Raw genomic sequence first — 25,319 nt, 5'->3', positions numbered from 1 at the left:
TAGACCTCTATTAAACTCCTCCATCATCTTAAATTAAGTGCTCATCCAGTTTTCTTCAAAGCATCAATACAATCAGATACAATTTTCCCGGTTATAGATTTTATCAATAACGCCATCTCGCATGTCAGCTGTTAACAAAAAAAAGCGACGAAAAAATTGCGAAAGCTCTCTCTTCACCCGCCTGATTCATCCACATTGTCGGGCCATTGCCAACGTGACCGGTTATTTAAGAAAATTTTAAGATGTAAGTCTTGCCAAATTTTAATTTTGAATATCAATTAATAGTATTGAAGTAAAATTATGTTGTTAATTTTGTGGTGGTTTGTGTTTAACTTACCGTACTCTATTTTATCGATAATTATGTTAGACACGTGGGTTTCAGTATGAGTAATATTGTCTAAACCTCTGCTTGTCAGAATCAACTACTTGTCCATATTTAGATATTCCTGAATATGGAAATAACCTGCGATTGTAAGATTATTTTTATTGATGTATAAAAATAATAGTTTAAAGTGATGCCATCATGTGTAATATTGAGACCATATGTCGATAGAATGTAACAATGGCTGTCTTTGCTGTCATTTTGTACTAACTCTGAAAGTGTGTATTAGCATTCGTCTTGCCTATGTACTGGTTGTTTATTCTCTGTCGTCGGCCTATTGAATTAAGAATTATAGAAGGATATTCAAGCATGAATTGCACTTATCGTTCTCTCTTGAGATAATTTATTACACGTAAGCCTATTTTTTTTCAGGTTCACGGAAAATAAACCTATTCGTAACGGAATGAAGACTGGTGGATTTGGCAGTTGGAAAGGTGGACGAGGCGGGTCGTCAAATAGTATGGCAGGAGGTGGCTTGCGGAAGGCGAAATGGGATGAATCAAATCTAGAACCTTTCGAAAAATGCTTTTATGTTCCGCAAATGAGTACTCTTCAAAGGTAGGTAAACTTGAGTAGCTAAAGTTAACTCTTTGTTGGCTTTTATACGTAGATGCAACTAAATGATCTAATCTTTCCATTCCAGTGAAGTGCTTTTTATAATCATTTTAATTCTCATATTCTTTCAAATCTTACTAGGTCCGAGGCGGAGGTAGTTGAGTATATGACAAGGAAAGAGATAACTGTGAATGGGCTTGACGTACCAAAACCATGCCAAACGTTTGAAGAAGGTGGATTTCCAGTACCCATTTATCAGACCTTGAAGTGAGTATCTTTATTTCGTCATACTAGCCGATAACCTGAGTAAAAATTTTATAACCATTTTGATTATAATTTCATAGCTCTATTACTCCAAATCTGAGTGCTTTGTCATCGGTGTACAATTTGTCGACATTTAGTTACTAAGTCGTGCTTTGTGAATAATTTGTCGGCTATCGTTCTGTTTCATATGGATACACATGAAGTTCGGATAAGTTTTAAACCTGTGAAGTGTGATGTGCCGGGTGTTTTAGTTTCAAGGGGTAAGATACCTTCCTCTCTCAAAACAATATCTAAACCAAAATTCCTTCTTATATGATTTTGTTTCATTTTCCCTCATGTTAAGTCAAGGATATAAACTAGGGTAATTCTATTCTAGGCCTAATTTCATATATTCCGGTGCTAGGAAAAATCCTATAAATACGGATGTTGTGAATTATGCGAGTTTAAGTAAGCTCCTTGCCCATTCGAATAAATTTTTCACATTTCGGATATTTTGCTATTTTTGTTCAACCATTTATAGAAGTGCAGGAAGTAATTAGCTAGGGCTTCGGTTATATTTTTGATGTTTAAATAAAATTTTGTGTCAGTTATTATTAAAGTGGAATGCAAATTAAACGATTGAATCTGCTAGAGCTCCCCTTCTATGCTACATTGTAATGATGTGTTGCTGCATTTTAATGTTGTGTAAATGCTTGCTTCAAATTATAAGCGGTCCGGTACGTTCACAATATTGATGTCTACTTGTTGCCAATCTTCTCCTGGTCAATTTTGCGAAAAATGTTGCGATTAAAATATGCATTGTCTGATAAACGCAGACCTTACGACTATTTATTAGCATCTCTTCCCAAACGAACATTTGAGTTTTCGAGGGATGCGTTATGCATCTAAATGTTGCAAGGTGAATGTCCTAACTTCGAGGGATTAATGCATCTGTTGTTATGATCTACGTATTCATTTGAAGTGTTTCATATCAACTTCTGTCAAACCCTCAGAATAGATCCATCCGCCGTTATCGGAAACGCAGGGTCATTCTGTATTAAATCAAATTGTAGAGGTTGCATGACAGTTTTATAGAATTAATTTTAAGTGAAAATTATTTTTTGGGCATTGGTTCTGGATTTGGCTGGTTCATTTCAGCATGCGTCAAGTTATTCCAAAGTTTTACCTTGGGTCATCCGCCTTTCTCGATGTGGCAAATGGTATATTATGTATTTTAAGGCTCCAGTTTTAATTCATGTTAAGACCCACGTGCAGGTTGTCAGCAATGTACCACATCATGGCTGAAGCGGTTTTTTTAGCAGGGATCCAATTAAATATGGTAAATTGTGCTATCTTGACAGTTTTTGCCCTTGCTGACCTGAGATGGGTCCTCACAAAAAAACTGAAATTTAGCATGAAGCCTTGTGTGTATCAAACTCTTCCAAAATCTTAACGTTAAGCCTAAATTGGTTTGGTAAGTAAGAGGCAGTGCATATATGCCTTAAAAGTTATCTACATACTTGGTCCTAGTAGACATGGATTAAAGAAATGCATGTATGAAATAATGAATCACCTTGTAAAAAAGAATGTTTTATTTAAAACATCAAATCTCATGGTAATTTGAAATGCTAATTAAATATATATGGAATTGCATTTCTGGCAAATATCTTGACTATATACTCCTCCCTCAACATTTTACTGACCAAGAGCTTCCAGTAGTTTTTTTTAATGAAGGCTTAATAAAATAACACTGCACAATTACTTTTTGGTTGTTGACCTGTTCAAGGCACCAGACCTGCAAGCTACATGGTCTCCTTCGTAGAAATAGCTTTAATAGCTTTGAAAAATATAAATACCCATAATACCCATATGGTAAAATATACAGCAGGTTTTCTTTATCTGGATATATGGTATTAACTTATCTTTGATTTTTTCAGAGAAATAAGTACGTTTCTACCTTGTCCGAAATTTTATTTTAGCAATTTGAAATCTCCGCTGAAAGAAAATTTGCCGCTCTTGGCAGCTTCCTAGTAAGGCCAAAAAAAAACATTTTTGCTCAATTTTGCCTGAGGAACGTCTAGGAGTCCTGTGATTCGTGCTTTATATCCAGAGAACCTTTTTCAGGGGTCAGCCTTTCATAACCAATTTGCTTTGATGTTTGCAAAATAATTGGTAGTCTTGTTAAGAGATATGAGATTCTTCATACTGTCAATCATCAGAAATGTTGGTTGAACTGGGGTATAATTTTGAGGACCAACTTTGATTTTTTATGATTTTTTTCTTTTACGATCCTGTTGAGGTACCATTTTTATTTTTCATCGGATGAGTTGAATAACAGGCTTATTTTTTATAACTTCAGGAAACAGGGTTTTGAAGAACCAACTTCCATTCAAGCCCAGGCTTGGTCAGCTGCCTTGAGTGGCAGGAACATTGTTGGCATAGCGCAAACTGGCTCAGGAAAGACATTATCGGTGAGTCACTAATATATTCTTTGTTGAATAGGTTATGTTAATAACCCAAACTACTCTTAGATAAACAAACTCTTTGGCATTTGATAGTTGGGAATTGCTTAGAATGTTTTCACATGGAAAACATGACAGCCTGATCCTGTCCAGGTAAAGTTTTAATTAAAATACTGCTACTTTGACTTTAATATACCCTTGAATCATATGAATTTTTTCTTTTGTGTTAGCTTTGTGTGGTGGGTGTATTTCGATATGGCTTTACTAACATTAAATGATTCACTATCAAATGGTTTACATTCAGTACTGGATAGATAGTAAAGCACATTTTGAAACAAAACTGCTGTAAATTCACTCTCTAATCTCAAAGTGTGTGATTACTAAATCAGTATATGGTTTCTTGATAAGTTCCAGGTTCCAGGACAGTTCAATTTTTCCTCCAGCTGCTTATTGCAATTTCAGTTTTTGGATATTTATCAATTGCTTTCATATTAAACAACTGTGTATTGTGATTCAACTTTTGATATCTTACCTTATGCCATTGTTTTAACTTAGATTATAGGGAATTTTTCCTCAATATATTTGTACAAGTATGAAATGTACCTTGTGCTCAGGTTTGACTTGACAATTTTCTTTGTTGTAGTATTTGCTGCCAGCAATTGTTCACATGAACCACCAGAGGAGATTGGGGCGTGGAGAAGGGCCAATTGCATTAGTCCTTGCTCCCACAAGGGAATTGGCTCAACAGATACAAGAAGTGTCTCAAGAATTTGGTGCTAGTAATTACGTCCGATCTACGTGTATTTTTGGAGGTGCCCCTAAAGGTTTTCAGGTAAATGGTTAACCTTAGTAAAATTTGCCAAAACTCTTTAAAAAAATTATATGAAATGAAGAAATAAACGTTTAACTAACTAATGAAGAACGAATTGACTAAATGAGTAGAAGTGATTGACATTCCACTTTCCAATTCCAAAATTCATTGGATGAAATGTGTAGATGATTGGTTAATGTTATACTTTGGTTTATTGGGGTCACATAAAAGTATTGAATGGTTAATTTATTAACACCAACGAAGCAGTAGTTTATTGCCCAATGAAGTTGAAGAAAATTAATGCACTTGATGCAAATTAGTGTGTGTACATAGTGTTTATTGGTACATATTACTCATAATTGTGTAATTAATGCATTTAAATTCGGCTTCATCTCAATCTGTTGTTTTTATTTCTAGTGACTCAGCCATCACAGAAGAATTCCATTGTCTGTTTTAAAAAATTCTAAAAAAAGAGTCGGAAACCAAATATTTCATTAAAAGTGTTGATATAATAGGTTTAAAACCTGTTTAAGTGCAAATTCCAGCCCAGCCAGAAGTTTACAATTTTTTTTTTATGTCTGTCATGGTGTATCCAGTGTACCCTTATAATTGTAATTGAAAGTGGAAGGGTATGTTATTTGCAATCATTGTATCAGCACTGTAAATAGCTTATCTCTCTGGCTGGGGAAAATATTCCAATTTGACCCCCAAATCTTGCCAATTAAATCCCGTAGAATGTTTTTTTTTGTTTAGTTTTTGACTTCTGATTCATGAATTTTCATCACGCATAAAATAATTCCCAGTATAAATGACAAATAAAATGCTTCAATTAAGTCTTAGTTGCACCTGGGGGAAGTTAATGCTGCTTGCCCTGCCATAGTTGCAGAAATGCATTGTTACCTTTGTGTTATGTTTAGTTTTTTTTGTATTGCTTGTTTTAATTTAGTTGTCTGTTGTTTTTTTTTGCGCACCAATTATACAATATTTACAACCAGATTTCTGTTTTTTCCTTCTGTGACAGGCAAGAGCACTGGAAAGGGGTGTTGAAATTGTGATTGCCACACCAGGACGCTTGCTGGACTTTTTAGAGAGGAACACTACTAATTTACGAAGGTGTACTTACTTAGTCTTGGATGAGGCTGATCGCATGCTGGACATGGGTTTTGAACCTCAAATAAGGAAGATAATTGAACAAATAAGGGTAATTATGAAGTGCATATCTTCTGACTGGTTGTGGCAGCATTTAGAGAGAGAGAGATTAGATGATTTATGCTAATGTATTTGATCTGAAACTTTTAATTCCAGCTTTTTGGACCTCTTTTTTAACTAGTGCAATACATTAAGAAATATTTTTAATGGTGTTGTGTGAATGTTAGCCAGAATCAGAATTCTTTCATAACCCAAATTTGTGGAACACAACATTAATGAACTTAAATATCAAAATTTGTTTGATTTCCACTCAATTTGTTTTAATATTTGTATTATTTTATCTTTTTTGTGCTATCCTGGCACTAACCTTACCTCGGGTTAGATCCCTGTAAATGTAAAATTTATTGAATATGCCTTGATATTCAGTAGTAATTTTTTTCATATTCTTGAACATATTCATGATATTTATTTCATTTTTAGCCTGTTCTAGTGGTGAACGAACATTGAAATTGCTATGTTGGTTTCCATTGGAATAATCTGTGGAGTCTATAGATAGTAAATTTCTTTGCCTCTCCCAAAGAAGCAACCTGACTTATGGAATTACAATAAACCCTTCTTCAATTATGTCATACCTACCTACATTCTGTTCAACTGGCCTAACAGTTTCCCATCCCTTCCTCATTTGCCTAATATTTTCCCATCTTGTCACTGTTAACATCCCATCTTCAATCAAAATGACCAGTATCTGTCCATCCTTCCTGTCTCCTTTGGATTTCCGCTAATTGTTTCTCCTACCACATAATTTCTGTTTTCCATTCATTGTACCTTTTCCATCCTCTCCTCTTCCGCGACTCAAAAACCTTCAATCTACTTCTATCATCAAGCTTCAATGGCAAAATTTCTGAGCTGTAAAAAACCTCACTCCATACCAAAGTGTCGTCTTTCATTAATGCCACTATGATTAATACCCCAGTCCTTATGAAAGCTTCTCTGGCTAATGCAATTCTTCTTCTTATGTCCTCCATACTAAATTTGACTATCTTGGTTGAAAATGCTTATAAGATAGATTCAACAACTGTTCCACTTGCACTTTTTTGTCACCTTTACCCTTCCATTTTCAACAAATAACTTAGCTTTCCTCTTTCTCAAAAATCACAATCTTTGTCTTTGTTGGTTGAACAGATAAACTTAAGATTTTTTCGCACAAAAAACTTAATTGTACTGCTATTGGTTTCTATGCATAGGCAACATCGTCAGGTATGGATTTGTACCTGATGATGTTGCACATCAAAACGATACACAGCAGTACAACAGTACGATAAAGTTTTTTGTGAGAAAAAATACTAAGTTTATATTTATTCACTAACCTCTGCTTTATTTATCTTTATCCTCATCCTATGCATAATGTATACTAACCTTCCAATGCATTCAGCAATAATAGTAAGACTTTGGCCGAGTGGCCTTCCCAGAGCTTGATCATCTGCAAGACTGATTTTTATGAATTTTCCACAGACTGTCATTCCTATCTTCAGTTCTTCCTGTGCCACTTAAACCATTTTCTCCTCATACATGTTGAAAAGCACATGTGAGAATAGAGAGATATTAATCCAGGTCAATGAATGCATAACTAGAGTATTTTGATAATATGTGGCAATGATGTATAATCTTGCGTTTGTGGAGACATAGCACAATAGAGTAGAATTTTATTGATCAATGTAACATTTTTTGTACACCGATAACTCCTTAATACTTGCAACCCTGCTAATTTCATTGCTTTTCCAATTTAACTCTTGTTAATTTGTTATGATATGATTTGGTCGTTGTTGTCAGTTGAAATGGTGGTTATTTATATTAACCTTGTGATATTATTCTGCGCAGCCGGACAGGCAGACTTTGATGTTCAGTGCAACATGGCCTAAAGAGGTACAGATAATGGCATCCGAGTTCCTGGGGGACTATGTGCAAATAAATGTTGGCTCATTGGAGTTGGCTGCTAACCACAATATTCTTCAGATAGTGGATATTTGCCAGGAGCACGAGAAAAACAACAAGTAAATGAGTTTTTCATTTTATTTGATGGAAGTAATTGCTTACCGTAATGATGATTTGGATGAAATTTTCAAACCTTAATATATATAGTTAGAATGTTATGGTTTTTTTTCAATTTTTGCTCATTATTGTTCTATTTTAACAATCTGTTATTATTTGATTAATTTCCCTCATCCCATGATAGACATCAATAGCTTTCTATCATAATTGTTGGCCAAGTTTTTGGGGCAATGTTGCATTTTGTTGCTGTTGTGATAATTATGGTGTATGATAGATTATTTGTTAAACACATTGCCTTGTGAAAAGTAAATTATTTCACTAAAAATGGTCAAGACTGGTGGTTTTTTTAATAGGAGTGGTTATTAAGGTTTGATTGCTAGTAGAATGTTCTTTGGAATCACCAATAATTCAGTTGAAGCTCTTGAGCTACCTGGTAACTTGGTTCTTTGAAGTGCATTATTCATAAAATAGGTGAAAGCACAAATATTTGATAGAAACATAAGTGTTTTGTGAGAAATGTATTGATTTTTTTTTTAAATTTCACAGGCTGTATCAACTTCTAGAGGAAATAGGCTCTGAAAAAGAGAATAAGACCATCATTTTTGCCGAGACCAAGCGGAAAGTTGATTCTATTACAAAGTTAATTTGTGGCGAAGGGTAAGTTTTTTCTGGTTATATGAGTAAATCTTCCGAGATTCCTTTGACGACTGTTTTCAGAGGTTTTTTTTTATCTTAAGTAATGGGCCATTCCATATCGGAAAAGAATTAATTTAACAAAGAATTTTTTAATCCCTGATTATCTTAATCAAAACTCTTGCTTGATAATTTTTACCAAGTTTTGTAAAGTGACCATTCAAAATTTCATTCACTTTCCTTATGACACATTTTTTATTAATTTTTTGTTGCAAATTTAAACTATGCCTTGATGCGATTAATGTATTGGATCAATGGGTTGTGAGAAATATTTTTTTGGCCATAACTTAATCATTCTCATTTTCAATTGAGTCCTCAACTTGCAATGTCTTCTAGGGGAAGGTTGAGAATATATTCTCATTGGTTCTTTATTTGTACACATGATATTTATGTATATTCTATCATTTCTATCTTTTAATTAATATCATTGTTTTTGCACCTGGATTGAAAGTATAATTAGTTTATTGTGATAGCATATTGTGACAACAACAAAAGTTACTTACAATGTGATTTCAGGTAAACATAATTATTTGCTTCCTATTTATTTCAAAGCTGTGAGGGTATTCCACAGTATGAGGCACTGAAATTTTCCTTTTTAGTCCAGAAGTTAAGGTCTATAAAGTAATTTGAATCATATTCTGGCCCCAAAACTTGCAGACATTATTTTCATAAAATTTCCCCAAGGCCAAGTATGATTGTATGCGTACTGGAAAGTTTTGTTTGTCAATTATAAAGGTTTTCAATCAGTAGACCTTGAAACTTATATACTAACTTGTGACTTGAAATTTTGTTGGTGGAATATAAACATAATGTTTTTCTGCAATCCAATTGAGGCATCATTTCTTTTCCTTCAGTTCATTGGCCTTTATTAGGGGAAAATGTTTGTGAATAAATGTCTATAAAGTTTAATAAGAGAAAATTACTTGTGAAATTCTCAGCAAGGGGTGTCATTAACATTTATTTATATCCTAAGTATAATAGAATTTAAAAATGTTTCATCTTGGGTGAAGAATATTTATTTTTATTATGAATCAGCTAGCTTTAATAAGCTTAGATACCATGTTAATTTCTTATTGAAATTCAAAGGTGGTGATAAAAAATTCCATTTTGTTTCATTGTTTGTGCATGTTTTTTTCTAGGTGGCATGCAATGGGAATTCATGGAGATAAGTCTCAACAGGAAAGAGATTACGTTCTGAAATGTGAGTAAAGTTCTTTAAAAATATTTAATTTTTTTATGTTCGTAAGGTGTTTTTTACATTTTTACGGCTATTGTTTTCTTAAAATTTCCTCAATGATGGATAAATTGCTTCTTTATTACCATGAAGCTGGGTTGTGAGAAAACCTCACAATATTCTAATTAGATCAGCTTGTCTCTGTGAGAATCATTTGAAACTCCTATCCTTGTTTCTTGTGCTGCCCACACTACAGTGTTGACTGTTATTATCCTACCTGTAAGGTTGTGTATGCCTCTCGGTAGGTTTGGTTTTAATAGTGTTGTTTGAGGAATCATTATTCAGTTGAGTGTTTACCTCCTTGACCATTCACCAATGAAGTGAATTTAATCTTTTAGGGTTTTATATCTTCCATCATAAACAAATAAACTCTTAGATCTTATTATGAATTACTAAGATATTTCCGTACAATTTTTATGCACACATTTGAATGAGTATTAAATGAGTTACTAAGAAAAGACAAAAGAGATGTTTTTGCCTGCTGATTAGAGCACACATAAAATTTTAATAAATCTCATCATATCTGGCCCTGTTAACATATCAAAAGGAGAAATTCTTGCTGCAAATTTTAGTTGTGAATGATTATAATTTGAAAAAAAATTGGGATTTAATTTATCTGATATCTCATTAGAGTTATGGAGGCCAGAGGTGTGGGCAATTTAAATGTTTGTGCTGTTACGTAATTTAAAGGAAACTTTGAAAAGTTGGAAGTCGAAGCTGGGCACTCAGAATAAATAAAAATTGTTTCTGTAATTTGGTAACTTCCAAGTGGAAATACACATTTTATTTATTTAAAGGGACCAATTTTAAACTTTGTGCTGTGAGTAAACTATGCATTTGTGTGTGTGGTGACCTAAAAGAAGACAGGATTTAATAATTTGACTGTCATTGCCAAAATTTGAAAGCTCCATGTTGGAAACTTTCTTTGGACTCTCTTTAGATATTTATGAAAATTTTAAATTTAAATTTTTAAGTTGAAAATGTAATGTTTTATTAAACTTTATAATGATATTAAGACTTACGACTTTAGACTAGAATTAGACAAGATTTTTAATGCTGGATATGTTGGCAGTTTTCCTATTGTTTCTTTTTTCGTTCCTTTTACTTAACCCTTTCCTTGAGAATTGTCTCACTAGCAGTTAATTTCTTATTCATGACATTGAAAGTAATTTAAATATCTCATAATTTATAGCAAATCATAAAAATAATGTACATTGTCATGATTATAGGTAGCAATTTAACAAAAAATGGTTTTTTTTTCAAAGACACAGGACAAACCAGTTCTTTGATATAAATTTTTACTTAAACATCCACAAGTGTGAAAAGTAGTATTTCATTAAACAAAAATAGTTATCACTTATGACTTATATAAGAGATAATAATTAAGTAGTAGTTACATTAAACTATCCATACGTAAGAGGAGCAGTATGAAGATTATTATTTTCATTGTCTGAAGCAGACAATTATTTTATGGACCACATGAACTAATGAAAAACTAAATATATTACAGATCAGATTAACAACTCAACTTAAGTTTATAGGAATTACTACTGTGAGAACTGACTAGTGCAAAGATCACACTTGCATAGATTGTGATCTGTACTTGTTTCCCTTACTTTCCAGCTGAGTGCCATAGATAAATCAATGGAGGCATTTGCATTAACAGTGGTGGGGTGATTTTGCTTAGTTATCACTGTATTTCCTCTAACTCCTGCCTTATTATGTTTTACCATGCTGTTTTTCACTTTTGATATCAGTGCCCTAGTAGCCAGTCATATTTGAGAGCAAAGGGAAACTGATAAAACCCCTGATATCGATTTGCACCTGAATGGAATTAAAATTCATTTTTTTCTTGCTGGAAAGGCAATCAAGACAGGAAAATTTGAAAATTAAAGAATTAAGTATGATTTTTCATTTTTGATCTTTAGAAAATTCATATGATAAAGCCTTTTGCACTATGTGGATTTTAAATTAACTTTACCCCTAATAACTTGAATAGGAAAGCTTGAATTTTCTGAAATTTTAAATTGTTTACGACTTCACTGGTGAACAGCGTCTACCATGTGGTTGTACCGTTATAATTTGAATTTCTCAGATATTTTAATTAAAACTGCTCCCTTTAAAATCTGTCCATTGAAGAATCTTTTGATTTATTATTAATAATTATGCAATCATGTAAATGTGGGTGTGGAGAAGGAAAGAGAAGGTGAAATGGACAGAGAAGAAAACAAATGAGGAAGTACTTGGTATGTTGGGCGAAGAGAGGGGTTTGTTGGGAGAAATCCTATGGAGGCAGGAAAAGTGGATGAAGGGGGTATTGACCGGCAGTGGGATGTTGAAGACTGTAATTGAGGGGAGAATGTTAGGCAAACAAGGAAAGGGAAGGAACAGGATAGAAATGTTGGACGGGATGAAGGGAGGAAGAAAGCACTCAGAGCTGAAGAGGGACCTGATGTAGAGTAGGATGTTGTGTTTTGCATTTTGTTAGGAATCACAAAATATTTATTTGGTAGTTGTGCCCATCCAAAAACCTACCTTAACCGGTAGATTACCTAATAATAATTATGCAATCATGCATATTATACCAACCAACGGATCTGATGGGGTACAACAGTTAAGTAGCTTTGGTCATCATTCTTGCTCATATCCATCTTGAATCCATCTTTCTTATATCCATAAGTCTGAAAAAAGAAATCTTTAAAAGGTTTCAGAATTTTGCCCTGCGTGTCATGTTGGTGTTGTGTTGACAATTTTATTATATTGAATTTCATTAAAATCAAAATTGTGAATACAAACTTGTTTCGATTTATGGTTTTAAGCTTTCCTTTAGGTTATATGTTTGTTTGGTATCAATCATGTAAGGAAATATTTTCAAAACCACAATGGAAGGAATGTGAAAATTTTAAAGGAGAAAAACTTGGAGGAAATTGTTAATTATACTGTTCAGTTATAATAATTTTATCATTATGTTTTTAAAGTCTGTGCACTTGATTTGATATAATCTGCTTGTTAAATAAGTAATTTTTAACTTTTGGGTTGTATTTGAAACTAAAGGATTTTGTCAGTTTCAATGTTTTGTGCCTTTTACAGGACTGTTTAATCGTTTAAATAAATGGACTCTTGGGACTGTTGAATGATCAGCACCTCACTCCTCAGTCATATGATTGGTACAATTTTTTATTTGTTTTATGAATGGTGTGGGAACTGATATGTAAATCCTTGTCGAGCTTCATTCTTTACTCTAACCTCATTTTAATGGTTATGTGTGAAGTACTTGCCTAGTGAACAGCTCACAAAGCATGCGGCACTTAAAGTGTGTATGAGGTGGATTAATCATAGTTACTGAATAATATTTGGAATGCTTTCGTGTGATGTAGGGAGAAAGAGAGGTTTCTCAAATGGAGAGCACAATGCTTAATAATGCTTATTTGGACACACAAAAAAAAATGTAAACTCTTACGTCTGCCAAAACGAGGATTTTTGTGAAATTTATTGGTTCTAAAAGATTTCTGGAAGCATTGAATCGGGTTATGCTTTTGGAAAAATTTGAGAATGACATTAATATAACTTGGAATTGGTTTCATCAAAGTACATCTCCATCAGCGGAAAGAAAAAGTATTATCTCTAGTTTTTCTCTCTTTTGTCAAATGTACAGTTCTGTTTTAATATTTTGTTTTTTCTTCTTCTGTAATTTTTAACATTAACGAGTTACAAGGGTATAATCAGTGTGTACGTTTAGGCTTTTTTGTCAACTTGCAGTGATATTCTTCATTCTAATCCTCCTGACCTCTGCTCTTTGAAAAAGAGCTTTTGGACAGAGTGCAATATGGGCCGTGCAGTTTGTTGCAATGTGATTTGAGTAACTTAAATTCCTAGTGACTTTTCATGGTTTTTATTCTGTCCTCTATATTCCCCTTCATGACTGTGATCATTTCAAGTAAAATCATTTTATTTACTTGCCCTCATATACAGTGGAACCTCAGAATAAGAGCATAATCCATTCTGCAATCTTTCTCGTAAAGAGAGAAACTCATTTAGTGAAACAATTTTTTGCGTATAAATTAATGTAAAATACAATAATTCGTTCCAAGTCGAAGGAAATAAAGTATGTTTGCGGTTTATTCCAAGAAAATTATGCCTACATTGTGTTTAGGATTGTGGATCACGTTCTTCTTTTCTCTTATCTGAAAATGAAGCAACGGGGAATGTGAACTCGATTTGTAAAAGCAAACAAGAATCGAAATAAACTTAATTATAAATATGTAAATAATTCCATCTTACTAGAAAGCCGTCTCGTCATTTTTTTTACCGACACTTCAAAATTTACTAAAAAAAATGCCACATAAAATGACAGTAAAACAAATTTACGCCATGCATCAGCATTGCCTAAACTAGGGCAATACCTTGTATGCATGGTATGAAAGAAAAGTTTCCCACAACCTCTCCACATCACATTTAGCCTGTTGTTTTGGACCTAACAATTCTTGAAGGCTCATGGAATTTGTGAATAGTAAACAAGCAGGGGTTGTATTTTCAAATGCCATTCGCATTTGCGCAACGGAAGTGTGTGAGATGGCCATTCATTGTGTGGTGTTTGGGTAATACATTCTCTTCTACTTTTATTTGCTCAAGTACAGGTTTGCTTTAGCATCTTCTGCGTGAAAAAAACCAAGAAACAAGTGGCAAGTAACCGTCAGAGTCGAAAACTTTTAGGAACTCGCCGATGAAGTTCTCTTCTTCCTTTGACTCATAGCTTATTGCTTCACCATGCCTCAAAATGGCATGTATAATGGTTCTTCTTGTTAACTTCTTGAACCCCCCCTCAAGCTCCCTAAAGTACTGGACTGCATAATTACTTTATCCCTTCTCCCAAATTACGAGGGTCATCCGGAAAGTAGTACCCGTTCGTGAAATAAAAAGACAAAAGTAAATATTAACAAACATAAAAAATTTTATTTGAAAGAGGATACTTTAAACTACTTCTCAACATAATCTCCAAGCAAATTAAGGCATTTGTCATAACGTGTGACAAGTTTCTGTATTCCTGCTGCATAGTCCTTCGCCGCCAGCTCATTGAGATACGCGAGGGACCCATCTTGCACAAATTTTTGCATAATGCAGATGGTGTTTAACAATTTCATGAACAATTGTTCGAGAAACATTGGGAAAATGCTCACAGATGTCATCAATTGTGACGCGCCGATCGTTCCTCACGAATTCGTCAACTGAGCTCACCAGTTGGTCTGTAATGACAGACGGTCTCCCCGAACGCTCATCGTCGTGTGTGTTCCCCCTCCCCATGTTGAAGTTGCGACACCACCGCCGAACAGACGACTCGTCCATTACATTGTCTCCATACACCTCCTTTAATTGGCGATGAATATCACATGGGCGAACGTTTCTTGCATTGAGGAATTTAATCACTGCCCTCACTTCACAACTGGCGGCGTTCTCAATTTTTTTAAACATTGTAAACAATCACAGAAACAACACAGGCAATGCTAGCGTCACGCAACTTGGCTCAGAGAAGGCAGACAAGCCACTGAAGCTATCTGACCTCGTCCAGCGGCTACTCGCGTCGTCACACTTCATGCGGCACGAACGGGTACTACTTTCCGGATGACCCTCGTATATTCTCGTTGATGGTGTCGCATTGCAATTGATTGTCGGGCATTCATGTGAGAACCAATCTTTCAACATTTTTGAGAATACATGTCTTTTGCATAGATACTCTTGTCACTCTATTTGAAGCATCTTATCTCCCTAGTCTTGTCCGTGTTCTTGAAAGAGGAATCATTGATGTCGACCAATTGTTGATGTACATACATACAAGATCAACCATGCTCACACCTTGGTTCTAGATTTCAGTGATTATACTTTTAAATTTTTATTCTCTTAAGACTTTCTTCTTATGGATAGTTGTTAGAGGTCAGTTTTGGAGCTGTGCACAAAATATTATTTAACTATGTACAAAAAATCATGGATAATGCTTGAATACAAATTGCGAAAAATATTTGATCACTTGCAATGCTTAAGATGCTAGTGGAATGAGTGCTAAGGACAAACTGCAGTAGGCAGGCACGCAAAAATCTGGGAATTCTGCCTCTCCTCGTTACGCTTCATGCGAAAAGTCTCTTAATTATCGAGTCGTTTTCTGGACCAATGTATTTGCTCGTTATGTGAATTACTGGCTGTGAACGAAGTGATCTTCATACAAGGTTCCACTGTACTTGTGTATGCACACAAACAAATGTATATTTATAAATGTATGCATGTACTCTCCAATACATATCTAATACGACTGACTATTCCAATCAAATTTTTGGAATTTATGTCGCCGCACCCTGTGTTAATCATGTATCCATTGATACTTATGCTGTGTGTCGCTGCTGCAATTTTTTTCTCTGGTAAATTCTACCATATCCATTGTTTTACATAGGAGAAATGATATAGTATAAATTGTTGCATAGAATATATTGAAAATGATTTTTTTAAATCTTTTTGAAACTGATAAAAAAACTGGAATGGGAATCCATCCAATTGCTGGACACTCAATTTATTTGTAAGTTTAATGTAATTGGACTTCTAAATTCAACATTTTCTTATCATTAATGGAGCAGACAGAATGCATTTTATGAAATAATACCTAAGTGATTCCTCCTATAAATTTTAACTTGCTTGCAATACATATTTCAACTTAGACGTATAAATTTATAGGAATAGGTAGGTTATTGTAATCATCAGTTCATTTTTGAGTTCAATTAGTAATGTTTCCTCTTCACAATTTCTATGAATTCCTAGGTCCTATGAAATGGATTTCAAAGTCACAAAGCATGGGGCATCTAGGATGTTTTTTTTTGTTCATTTGGTCATATGTAATATGGAAAACAAAATTTACCATTTAAAATTTCCTGCAATTTATCTTTTGTAATTTTTATATTTGGTTACCAGTGGGCTATTTTTTTGGACCAAGTATAACCCCACCAATTCCTCCAGGTATAAGTCAATAATAAAATATCAATGTTTGCACTTTAGTTGGTCCCAAGTGTATAGCCAAAGTGTGCATATTTGTGATTTTACCGTATTTATCTTATCAAATGATTCATTCTACAGGGATTTCCATGTTTGACCATACGAATTGAAGTTATTAACCCTTGAAAGAATACATTTTTGTTTACTCTGTCCATGCTTAATGCTTTCAGCCAAACCCCAATGCTCACATTTGGTTAATAAATGGTTATTCAAGCTTTTTGTCCCCCCCCCCCCCATTAGCATGAATGCCTGTGTGCCTTGTGTAATATTCTATTGCCTTTTGTTTCCTGTTTCTAGGAGGCGGAATTCTATTTTACTTTTTTTTCAATCTTGTGTTATTGTGGGTTACGGAAGTAAAGGAAACATTTCATGTGCATCATTAGGGCCCTTCTATATCTGGAGGGAATATGTTCTCCCTTGGGTATGATGTAATTTTGATCTTGAAAAGCTTACAAAACTGTCATTTGCCTGAATTATGTCCGAAGTAATGTTAAGCATATAAATACTGTAGTTGTGTCTGTAGTATTTTCTTTCTTTTTTAACAATATCTACTTTTTAACGACTAATTTTTGGTATTCCGGAGGTGGATTTAAAAAATCTTCTTCCTCTATTCCTTTCGAATAAATGTATATACTTGGTGTTTGCCATTTGGAATTTAAAAAATGAAGTTAAAACTGTATAAAGACTGTAATAATTTTGCTCTATTATTTTAAATGTTTATTTATGTGCGAAAAATTGTTTGGATTTGTGTTGTGATGCACACTGAGTTTAAAAAAATGTATCCTTTCTGTAAAAAATCATATTTTGATCTTTGATAATATTTCTATAAATGTCATCTGTAAACATCAGATCGGCAGATACTAGAGAGAGAGAGAGAGAGAGAGTTTTAATGGGACAGAAAGTAAAATTAAAATATTGCTAAATACAAATTATTCTGTGGTTGGCTAATGCAGGAAGAAATGCATTGTGCTACATGTAAATTTTATTGGACTATAGGTGTACACATTTGAGTGCTTTGTAATGCAAAACAAACGAACAATGACAATAACAGATGGGCATTAATTTCTTGTATTATGTAATTATTCAGATATTTTCCCAAAACTGGTCAATTTAATTATTATTGTTTGCTCTATAGGTATTACATTCCGATTTTGACTTTTCAGATAGCCTTCAACATTCTGACTACAAATTCACAATTTTTTTCAATGAATTAATGTTAATTTTTTTGTTCTAAGAAAATTAATATTAATATCACTGGAAAACGACTGATCACATGACATAGGTGTGCATTTTAATCAGTGTGTGTGCCTTGAGTACTGTGAACAATTACTGTCTTCACAAAGGGAAGGCTTCTAATTTTTTTTCCCTTTTAAGTTATAGGTCCTTTAAAATCAAAAATGTGAATTAAACAAGTAAAACATATTTCAATTCTAACAATTAATTTTTTTAAAGTTTGTTAGGATTAGGGTAGCTTGATTACTAATTGTTGTTTTTGGACCTGATATCCTTTTTATTGTTTGGGTGATACAGTTTATAAATGGTAGAATAAAAATGTATTTCGTGGTATAAAATATGAGGAAGTTTAGTTATTCGATGGTTTATGTTGATGATACATTTAGCATACATCAACGTTCTACATTTTCAAATAAAGGTTTCATATTGTCATCTTAGTTGGTTTTGGTAGTCCACGGGTCGAGCGTTGGACTACTGACTGGAGGGCCCAGGTTCAATTCCCAGGCAAGCCTCTGGGCACCCTGGGATTTAATCGATTCGATTCCTGGGTTCGATCTCCAGACAAGCTATGTGATTTTTTTTGGGTACCGGATTTTCCTGGAAAACCATAACTGGCACAGGGAAAAGAACTGGCCCCGCCACCCTGAAGTGTGAATTTTACACACCATATAGGGCTTAGGGTGAACTCTACCATCACCTATAAAACCGACCTTGGGGTTGATTACTGGGTTTATGGTCTTTTTTATTGTTATTTTAATCAACTCCTAATTTATTTTTCATTTTTTCCTCTTAGTTGCGATTCAAAAGGAACATTGTTGTGTAGTGAATACTTTTCAATTTAAGTAAACAGATTTTTTTTTTTAACTTTAGGCTGGTTAAACTTGAAAATAGGCCTCAAGGAATTTATGGAAATGTTCACACTTCAAATTTTTGGAGTTTATACCAATCTGCTTTGTGTTTGGCTACTCTCTGCTTTGGGTTTATTTTGCTATGGTTTTGATCATCCATGAAGCTTTTGCATTGTTTTATATCATAGTTATTGATCATCATTATTCTTGTCAATACCAGATTTCTTTTTCAGTTATTTTCTCCTTTAAAAATTATCTTAATAAGATATCTTTATTGATTTTTAGCATTCCGCAAGGGCCGGGCACCAATCCTTGTAGCAACTGACGTGGCAGCTCGAGGATTAGGTTAGTAAGAATTTTATTAGAGTAGCAATTAGCATTGCACTTTGACTGATTTTTCTCAATTCCAATTCCACACATTTTGGAGTTGTCATGTACGTACTAGATAATGACTTCGATCTGTAACAATGAGTTAATTTTTATGTTGACTTCATTTATTAATATGCATGTTATAAGACATGTTGAAGAAAAAACATGATCTGGTGACCTTGGAAGACAAAAAAAATATCTGAGAAAAAAGATTCTTAAGAAAGGAAGTGGAACTAGCGTAGAGTGAATGAAAAAAATGTAAATTATAAATCATAGTTGATTGAACCTCTTCTTTTGTTTCCTTACTGAAAATCAGTTACGATGCTCTAAAATGGATGTTCTCTGCTGGAGGCTACTCGTGTATTTTTAAATGTAAATTCAATATAATATACTATATTCTTATAATTTGGTCATTTTAGAAAATGATTCACTGGCCATTTTACTTTTTCATAAATATTCACTAAAGCAATTAAAATTTACTCTTTGTTTCATGAAAATTATTTCAAGATTTTAAACTGTGTGGAGTATTGTTCCAGCTTGTTCAGAAAATTCTCAACTTTAAAGGATCATATGTTTGTTTACAAAACTCACGAATTTGATTTTTTTTTTCAAATATATTTCACGAAATTTCCACTAACATATATAACTCATTTTGTTTCAGACGTGGAAGATGTGAAGTATGTAATCAACTTTGATTACCCATCATCTTCTGAAGATTACATTCACCGAATTGGACGTACTGGGCGTCGCTGTGCCTCTGGTACAGCTTATGTGTTTTTCACTCCTTCAAATGCCCGCCATGCCAAGGATCTGGTTTCTGTTCTGAGAGAGGCGAATCAGATTGTCACGCCTGAGTTAGAGAAATTAGCTTACAACAGCAGATCTTATGGAGGAAATAATTATCGTTACGGAGGAGGATTTCGTGGAGGTAAGACGATTCATATTTTTGAACGATCAAATGCATCGGAATGTATACTGAATGAAGTTCATGATGTTTTCACACAGTTTTTCATATTAGTTATCAGGTTTCTTTTTAAAAAAATGAGGATTTTCTGCAATATGTTGGCCATTTGTCAAATGATTGCTTCCTCTTGGGTTTGTTTCACTGCCAATAATATTGCTTATTTGAAAAACCTATCCAATGTTAAAATCACAAGATCTCTTTGGAAAATCATATTTCTGTCGTGAGTCACACATCTTCAGCAGAAAAATTGATGTCAGTACATGATTGCCATGATTTTGATTAATAAACATAACATCTTTCTATCATTTTCCTCTTTTAGTAGGCAAATTTGAAATGGCTAGTTATAAGTTCTTTCCTAGCCACATTTAATGATTTCTTCCCCACTGCTGTGTTATTTTATGTTCAATTTGTCTCTGTTTCACTCGAATTGCTTCACACACGTCAAGTTTTCTATCATTAAGACTTTTCATATTCCTCATTGGGGTAGCACCTTGAGCATAATTCATCCTTTACTCAGTTCTTCCCTACCTGTTGTACTGTTTTGTATTATTTGTGTTGAGCGTAACGGGATATAAAATTTGCCTTAATTGTTCCTGGAACTTAAGCTGAAATATACACATTTACTTCATATTATGGTTTATGCGGCAGGAAAACTTTCATGCTGCGTACAGGGGTAGGAACACAAAGAGATGTGTACAAAGGCTAGTAAGGAAGGCAGAAATGCATGTGGATTAAAAGGAGGAAAAAGTTTCCTTGATTTTGACCTGAACCTTTTGACCTTTAAGACTCGTCGGGCTGATGTACTACCAATTAAGGTGTTGGGGAATGATAATTGCCATCGTAATTTATGGGGGGTTTATGTAAATTACTATCGTTGGCCAAGAGATGGTGCTCTAGAGAGCTATTTCACCCACTTCCAGAGAAATAGACAAACACGAGGGATGTGTGTGTACCCACACTCGTGATGGCTCCCTTAGAATAATAACGTTAATATTTTTGCCTCTTGATCGTGACGTGTAACATGATTTCATGCCAACATGGAAATGTGTAAGTTTTAAGAGCATATGGTCTGAAACATGTCCCAGTTAGTCTCCTGGTTACAAGTTTAAATCATGTAGTTTGCAATGACCTTTTTCATGAATTGTTCGGAAGGTTATGTTTTCCTGTGCATTCATTTAATTATGTCTTTGTTATGCAAAATTAGCATGAGACTGTGAAGGTTTCTTCTCTACATCTGGATGCACACACTGATTATGAATAGCATAAGATCTGTATCGTCATGTCCAAATTAATAATGTTGCTAAAATATGAGTATTTACAGGATGATCAGTTCACATAACATTCACCAATATCCACTACACCTTTCTGGATGTGCTCTTAACAACTTGTTGCTAACCCCAATGCTTTTATTGTAATAATATTTCCATTACAAGTTGTAAAAATACCAAACAACAAGCAATATCCTTGACTTTCAGCTGTGTTTACTCAAATATTTGGCCTGTGAAATGAGATATTGGGTGATATTCCTAATTATCTTGAAAGTGAATCCTTTGGCATACAGGGTTCGTCCGGAAAATAAGTGTACTGAGCTCAGGAAAAAAACTTTATTACACTTTTACATATCTTAAGCTAATATTCCTCAAAATAGGACCCTTGTGAGTCGATACACTTGTTCCAGCGGCGTTCCCATTCCTGGAACGCTCCCGCGAAGGCATCATCGGGAACCTCTCGAAGACACGTCGTCACGGCCTCTTTGACGGCGTCCAAAGTCCCGTATCGCGTTCCTTTCAAACTCCTCTTTATCTTCGGGAACAGAAAGAAGTCCGGTGGTGCCAAGTCCGAGCTGTAGGGCGGGTGCGGCAGCGTTGCCACGCCGTGCTTGGCCAAGAAGTCCGACACGACAAGTGCGGTGTGAGACGGCGCATTGTCGTGATGCAGCCGCCAGATGTTTTTGATCGCTGGCCGGACGCGGGCGACTCGTTTTCGAAGCCTGTCGAGCATTACACTGCTCTGCTATCATCCGAACACTAAGACGATGATCAGAGTTCAGTACATCGCGAACTTTTCGCACATTTTCGTCGGTGAGTGTCATTGATGGGCGTCCAGGCCGTGGTTCGTCGTCGACCTCTTCTCTGCCCTCCACGAACATCTTGTGCCACCGAAAGATCGTGTTTCTGGACATGGCTGACTCCCCATAAGCCTGGTTAATCATACCGACAGTTTCGGTAGACGATTTCCCAAGCTTTACCGCAAATTTGATGGAATAACGCTGCTCCAAAAACTTCGGCATCGCGTTCCGTGACGTGGGTTGAAGCGTGGAGGTTTGCGTTAACAGAGCTCCTCACTACACCACAGCTCAGAGCTGACTGCCTTTTTCAGTGTCGCTTGCCAACATAACCCCCTCCAATCGCAGCCCGTCAGAGCGGTGCTGGGCGCGCCTGGAGCGGCGGGAAAAAATCAGTACACTTATTTTCCGAACAAACCCTGTATGTATAGAAAGAAGCGTGCCTTGTTTTTGATTTCTATAAAAATTTTCTCTGTAATTCAAGATTTGCCCTCTTGTTCTTTTCTAATGTTGCAAAGAGATACATGAACTGCATGCTGTTATTTTTATGATTTTGATTTTAATACCAGATTTTTTTTTATTAGGTCGTCAGTGGGGAGGGAGAGGTGGTGGTGGACGCAATTTTAGAGGTGAGTGTTTCTATTTATACGAGTCCATTGCATATAAATGCCCATTGCCTTGCCCATAAAATGCTCCTTTACATGAGATGCACTGCGATTTTTACAGGTTAGAATTTTAAGAAAAATATTTTAATTGGATAGAATAGTATCACAGTATTTTAGTAATATTTCATGCAAGGAAAATGGAATTTTTACATTAAACAATTAGCAGCAACTATGTCAATGTTAATTCATAGCAGAATCCCATTAATTCATCATTACTGCTGCTAAAATCATGCACACAGTAATTTTTGCTGGGGTTACCACTTTTCTAGCACGCTATATCATTTTCTTTTCCATTCGGTGCATTGCTAATTGCATATTATTTTAAAAGTCTTGATATTAGTCTCGGTGCATGACTTAAAGTTTAAATGTAATATGACAACCTTTAATTATATACGATGAGTTTATTCCAATTTCATTTTTAATGCAACCTTTGGTTTGTATGTATTGATGAAACAGCTATGCACATTAAATAGAAAGGAACGTATTATGCATTGAATGGCTGTATCATGATACTTAAGGTGGAGTGCTTTTATGCTTACTAGCATAGATGTGCCATATTTCCCCTAGCCCAATGCATGTGTATTGCAATAGAAACGTATGTAAGGTGAAACCAAATGGGATACATGGTATTTTATTTACGGATTATTTGAAATTTTCTTTAGAAAGAACTGACGAGAAAATATTTCAACTATTTTGTACTACTCAAAACAGTGTTATCAAAAATTTGTTCTTAAGGCAACTATTTGCTATAAAAAAATACTTTAATACTATTTCACCCAGTGAATCGTCCTGCATCCTGTAGGCCAAATTTATTATTATTATTAACCCCATTCCCTCAGGCCATAAGATGCAGGCTGAGTTCAAGAGTATAATTTTGAATAAAAAATGTCTCATTGGCTAGGAAATACAGTAATTTCATCAATTTTTTATGTAAAGGGAGCTAAGAAAGTGAGCACAGAGTGGAGTTTTTATCAAATGTGATGTGTTTAGATAAGTACTGGGGACTGTTTATTTTAATTATTAGTTTGTTTTAACCAGTCTTCTAACTCAGAATGAAGTTTGTGAGCATATATACAACTTGTACTAAAAACACCCAGCTTTCAGCATTCTATAAGAGTCATGGCATTCGGACACCAATGGACATTCATATGAAGTATGATTACTCCGGATTAGGGACTCCGCCATTAATATGAATGTTTATTCTGTGTAATAACAAGTAGGCTTTTTGACTAGAATGCATTAGTTCTTCAAATTTTAATGAAATTGCTCATTAGTGAAGGCACACATTTGTAGGTGCTGTGACAGTGTCTTCAATTTATTGAGATGTTTAATAGTCTGTATTGCACTTAAAACTAGGGACCATGAAACTTGACTTTTGGACTTAACTGGAGGTTTAAGTCGGCCTTCAGTGTCACTAGACATTGTAAACATTGTCCCTATTTCTTCCCACTTTTAATTCTTTTTGTTAATTGTTTTTCAGGTGGATCAAAATGGTAATGACACTGCGGCCTAAGTAAGGATTGTGAGAAAGCTTTATGCTCAAGTACACACTGGCTGTGTTCTCTTTAAAAAAAAGATGAGTGATGTTGCTAAAGTATTGTTTCTGTTGTGAGAACTTATTCTCTCCTTTGACTTAAAAACCATTTCATTCTGCTGAAGGAAAAGATATTTTTTATGTATTTAACTTTTTTATTATAACTTATTGTCCGTAAGTTATTTAATGCTTGTTGTTGATGAGATTTAATGCTTATATTTGATTTGTTAGAGTAAAACAGGCTTTATGAAACTTCCAAGGAGTCAAATGAAGAAAAAGGTATCATAACTGCATGACTGTGAATGCTGATGAACCAAACAAAAGCACACTTTTCATTGCTGACCAAAGCATATCTATATGTAACTGAGTATAAGTGTCATGCTTTTGACATATTCTCTGTTGTTTTATTTTGAAGCTTAAATGTTGGCAACAGTGATGAGATTAAATTTGTTTACATTTAAATTGTCGATTCATTCTTTGTCAATCTCTGTATCCAAAAAAAATATCAGCAATCCCACCGTTTATTGTAATTCATGAAAAAATGGAGCCTGTGCGGAGTTGACAGGGTATTGATGTGATTTTTTTTTCTATTTTTACCATTTGAATTGTTTCATATGAGTTGTCAAAATCCATTATTTATCATCCAGCCTTGTGGTTCATATGAGAGTGACCTTAATTTAGAATACGTATTGAATTTGAGGGTGACTTTATATGAAGTGCAAATGAACTTGTTCTTGAATGTAATGCAATTTTTATTACCCAAATTGTAATCATTTGTTTACTTAAGAAAGTTCATTAGACTTAATTACCTCACATATTGACTTACCTAGTTTCAGTTCCTCTTATTCACGGTTGCAATTCTTTATGTATGGCTGTCTTAAGTCTTATACACTACTCTTAGTGTACTCTGTGAACTGGTGTTTCCAGATGAACAGGCTTCAAATCGAGAGGTGGTGTCCAGAAAGTATCATATATACTACTGCTTTTCAACTTATGAAACAGTCTGCCTATGAAAGTTTGCATAAGACTGT

At 34.4% G+C, this 25,319-nt stretch overlaps 1 protein-coding gene across 1 annotated transcript; it reads left to right on the top strand.

The window, feature by feature from the left end:
- Positions 1-164: 164 nt before the first annotated feature.
- Positions 165-25,040, top strand: LOC139689274 (probable ATP-dependent RNA helicase DDX17). Its single transcript, XM_071586324.1, has 13 exons — positions 165-244; positions 755-940; positions 1,079-1,204; positions 3,540-3,651; positions 4,286-4,474; positions 5,475-5,654; positions 7,481-7,653; positions 8,198-8,308; positions 9,484-9,545; positions 18,977-19,036; positions 19,722-19,988; positions 22,674-22,718; positions 24,235-25,040. Coding segments are annotated over exons 1-13 (1,530 nt in total). The 5' UTR covers positions 165-242; the 3' UTR covers positions 24,252-25,040.
- The last annotated feature ends 279 nt before the right edge of the window (positions 25,041-25,319 follow it).

This window comes from Hetaerina americana, unplaced genomic scaffold (genome assembly GCF_022747635.1).
Source record: "Hetaerina americana unplaced genomic scaffold, ioHetAmer1.1.p SCAF_1, whole genome shotgun sequence".
Lineage (NCBI taxonomy): Eukaryota > Metazoa > Arthropoda > Insecta > Odonata > Calopterygidae > Hetaerina > Hetaerina americana.
This window is presented reverse-complemented; position numbering and strand designations above follow the sequence as displayed.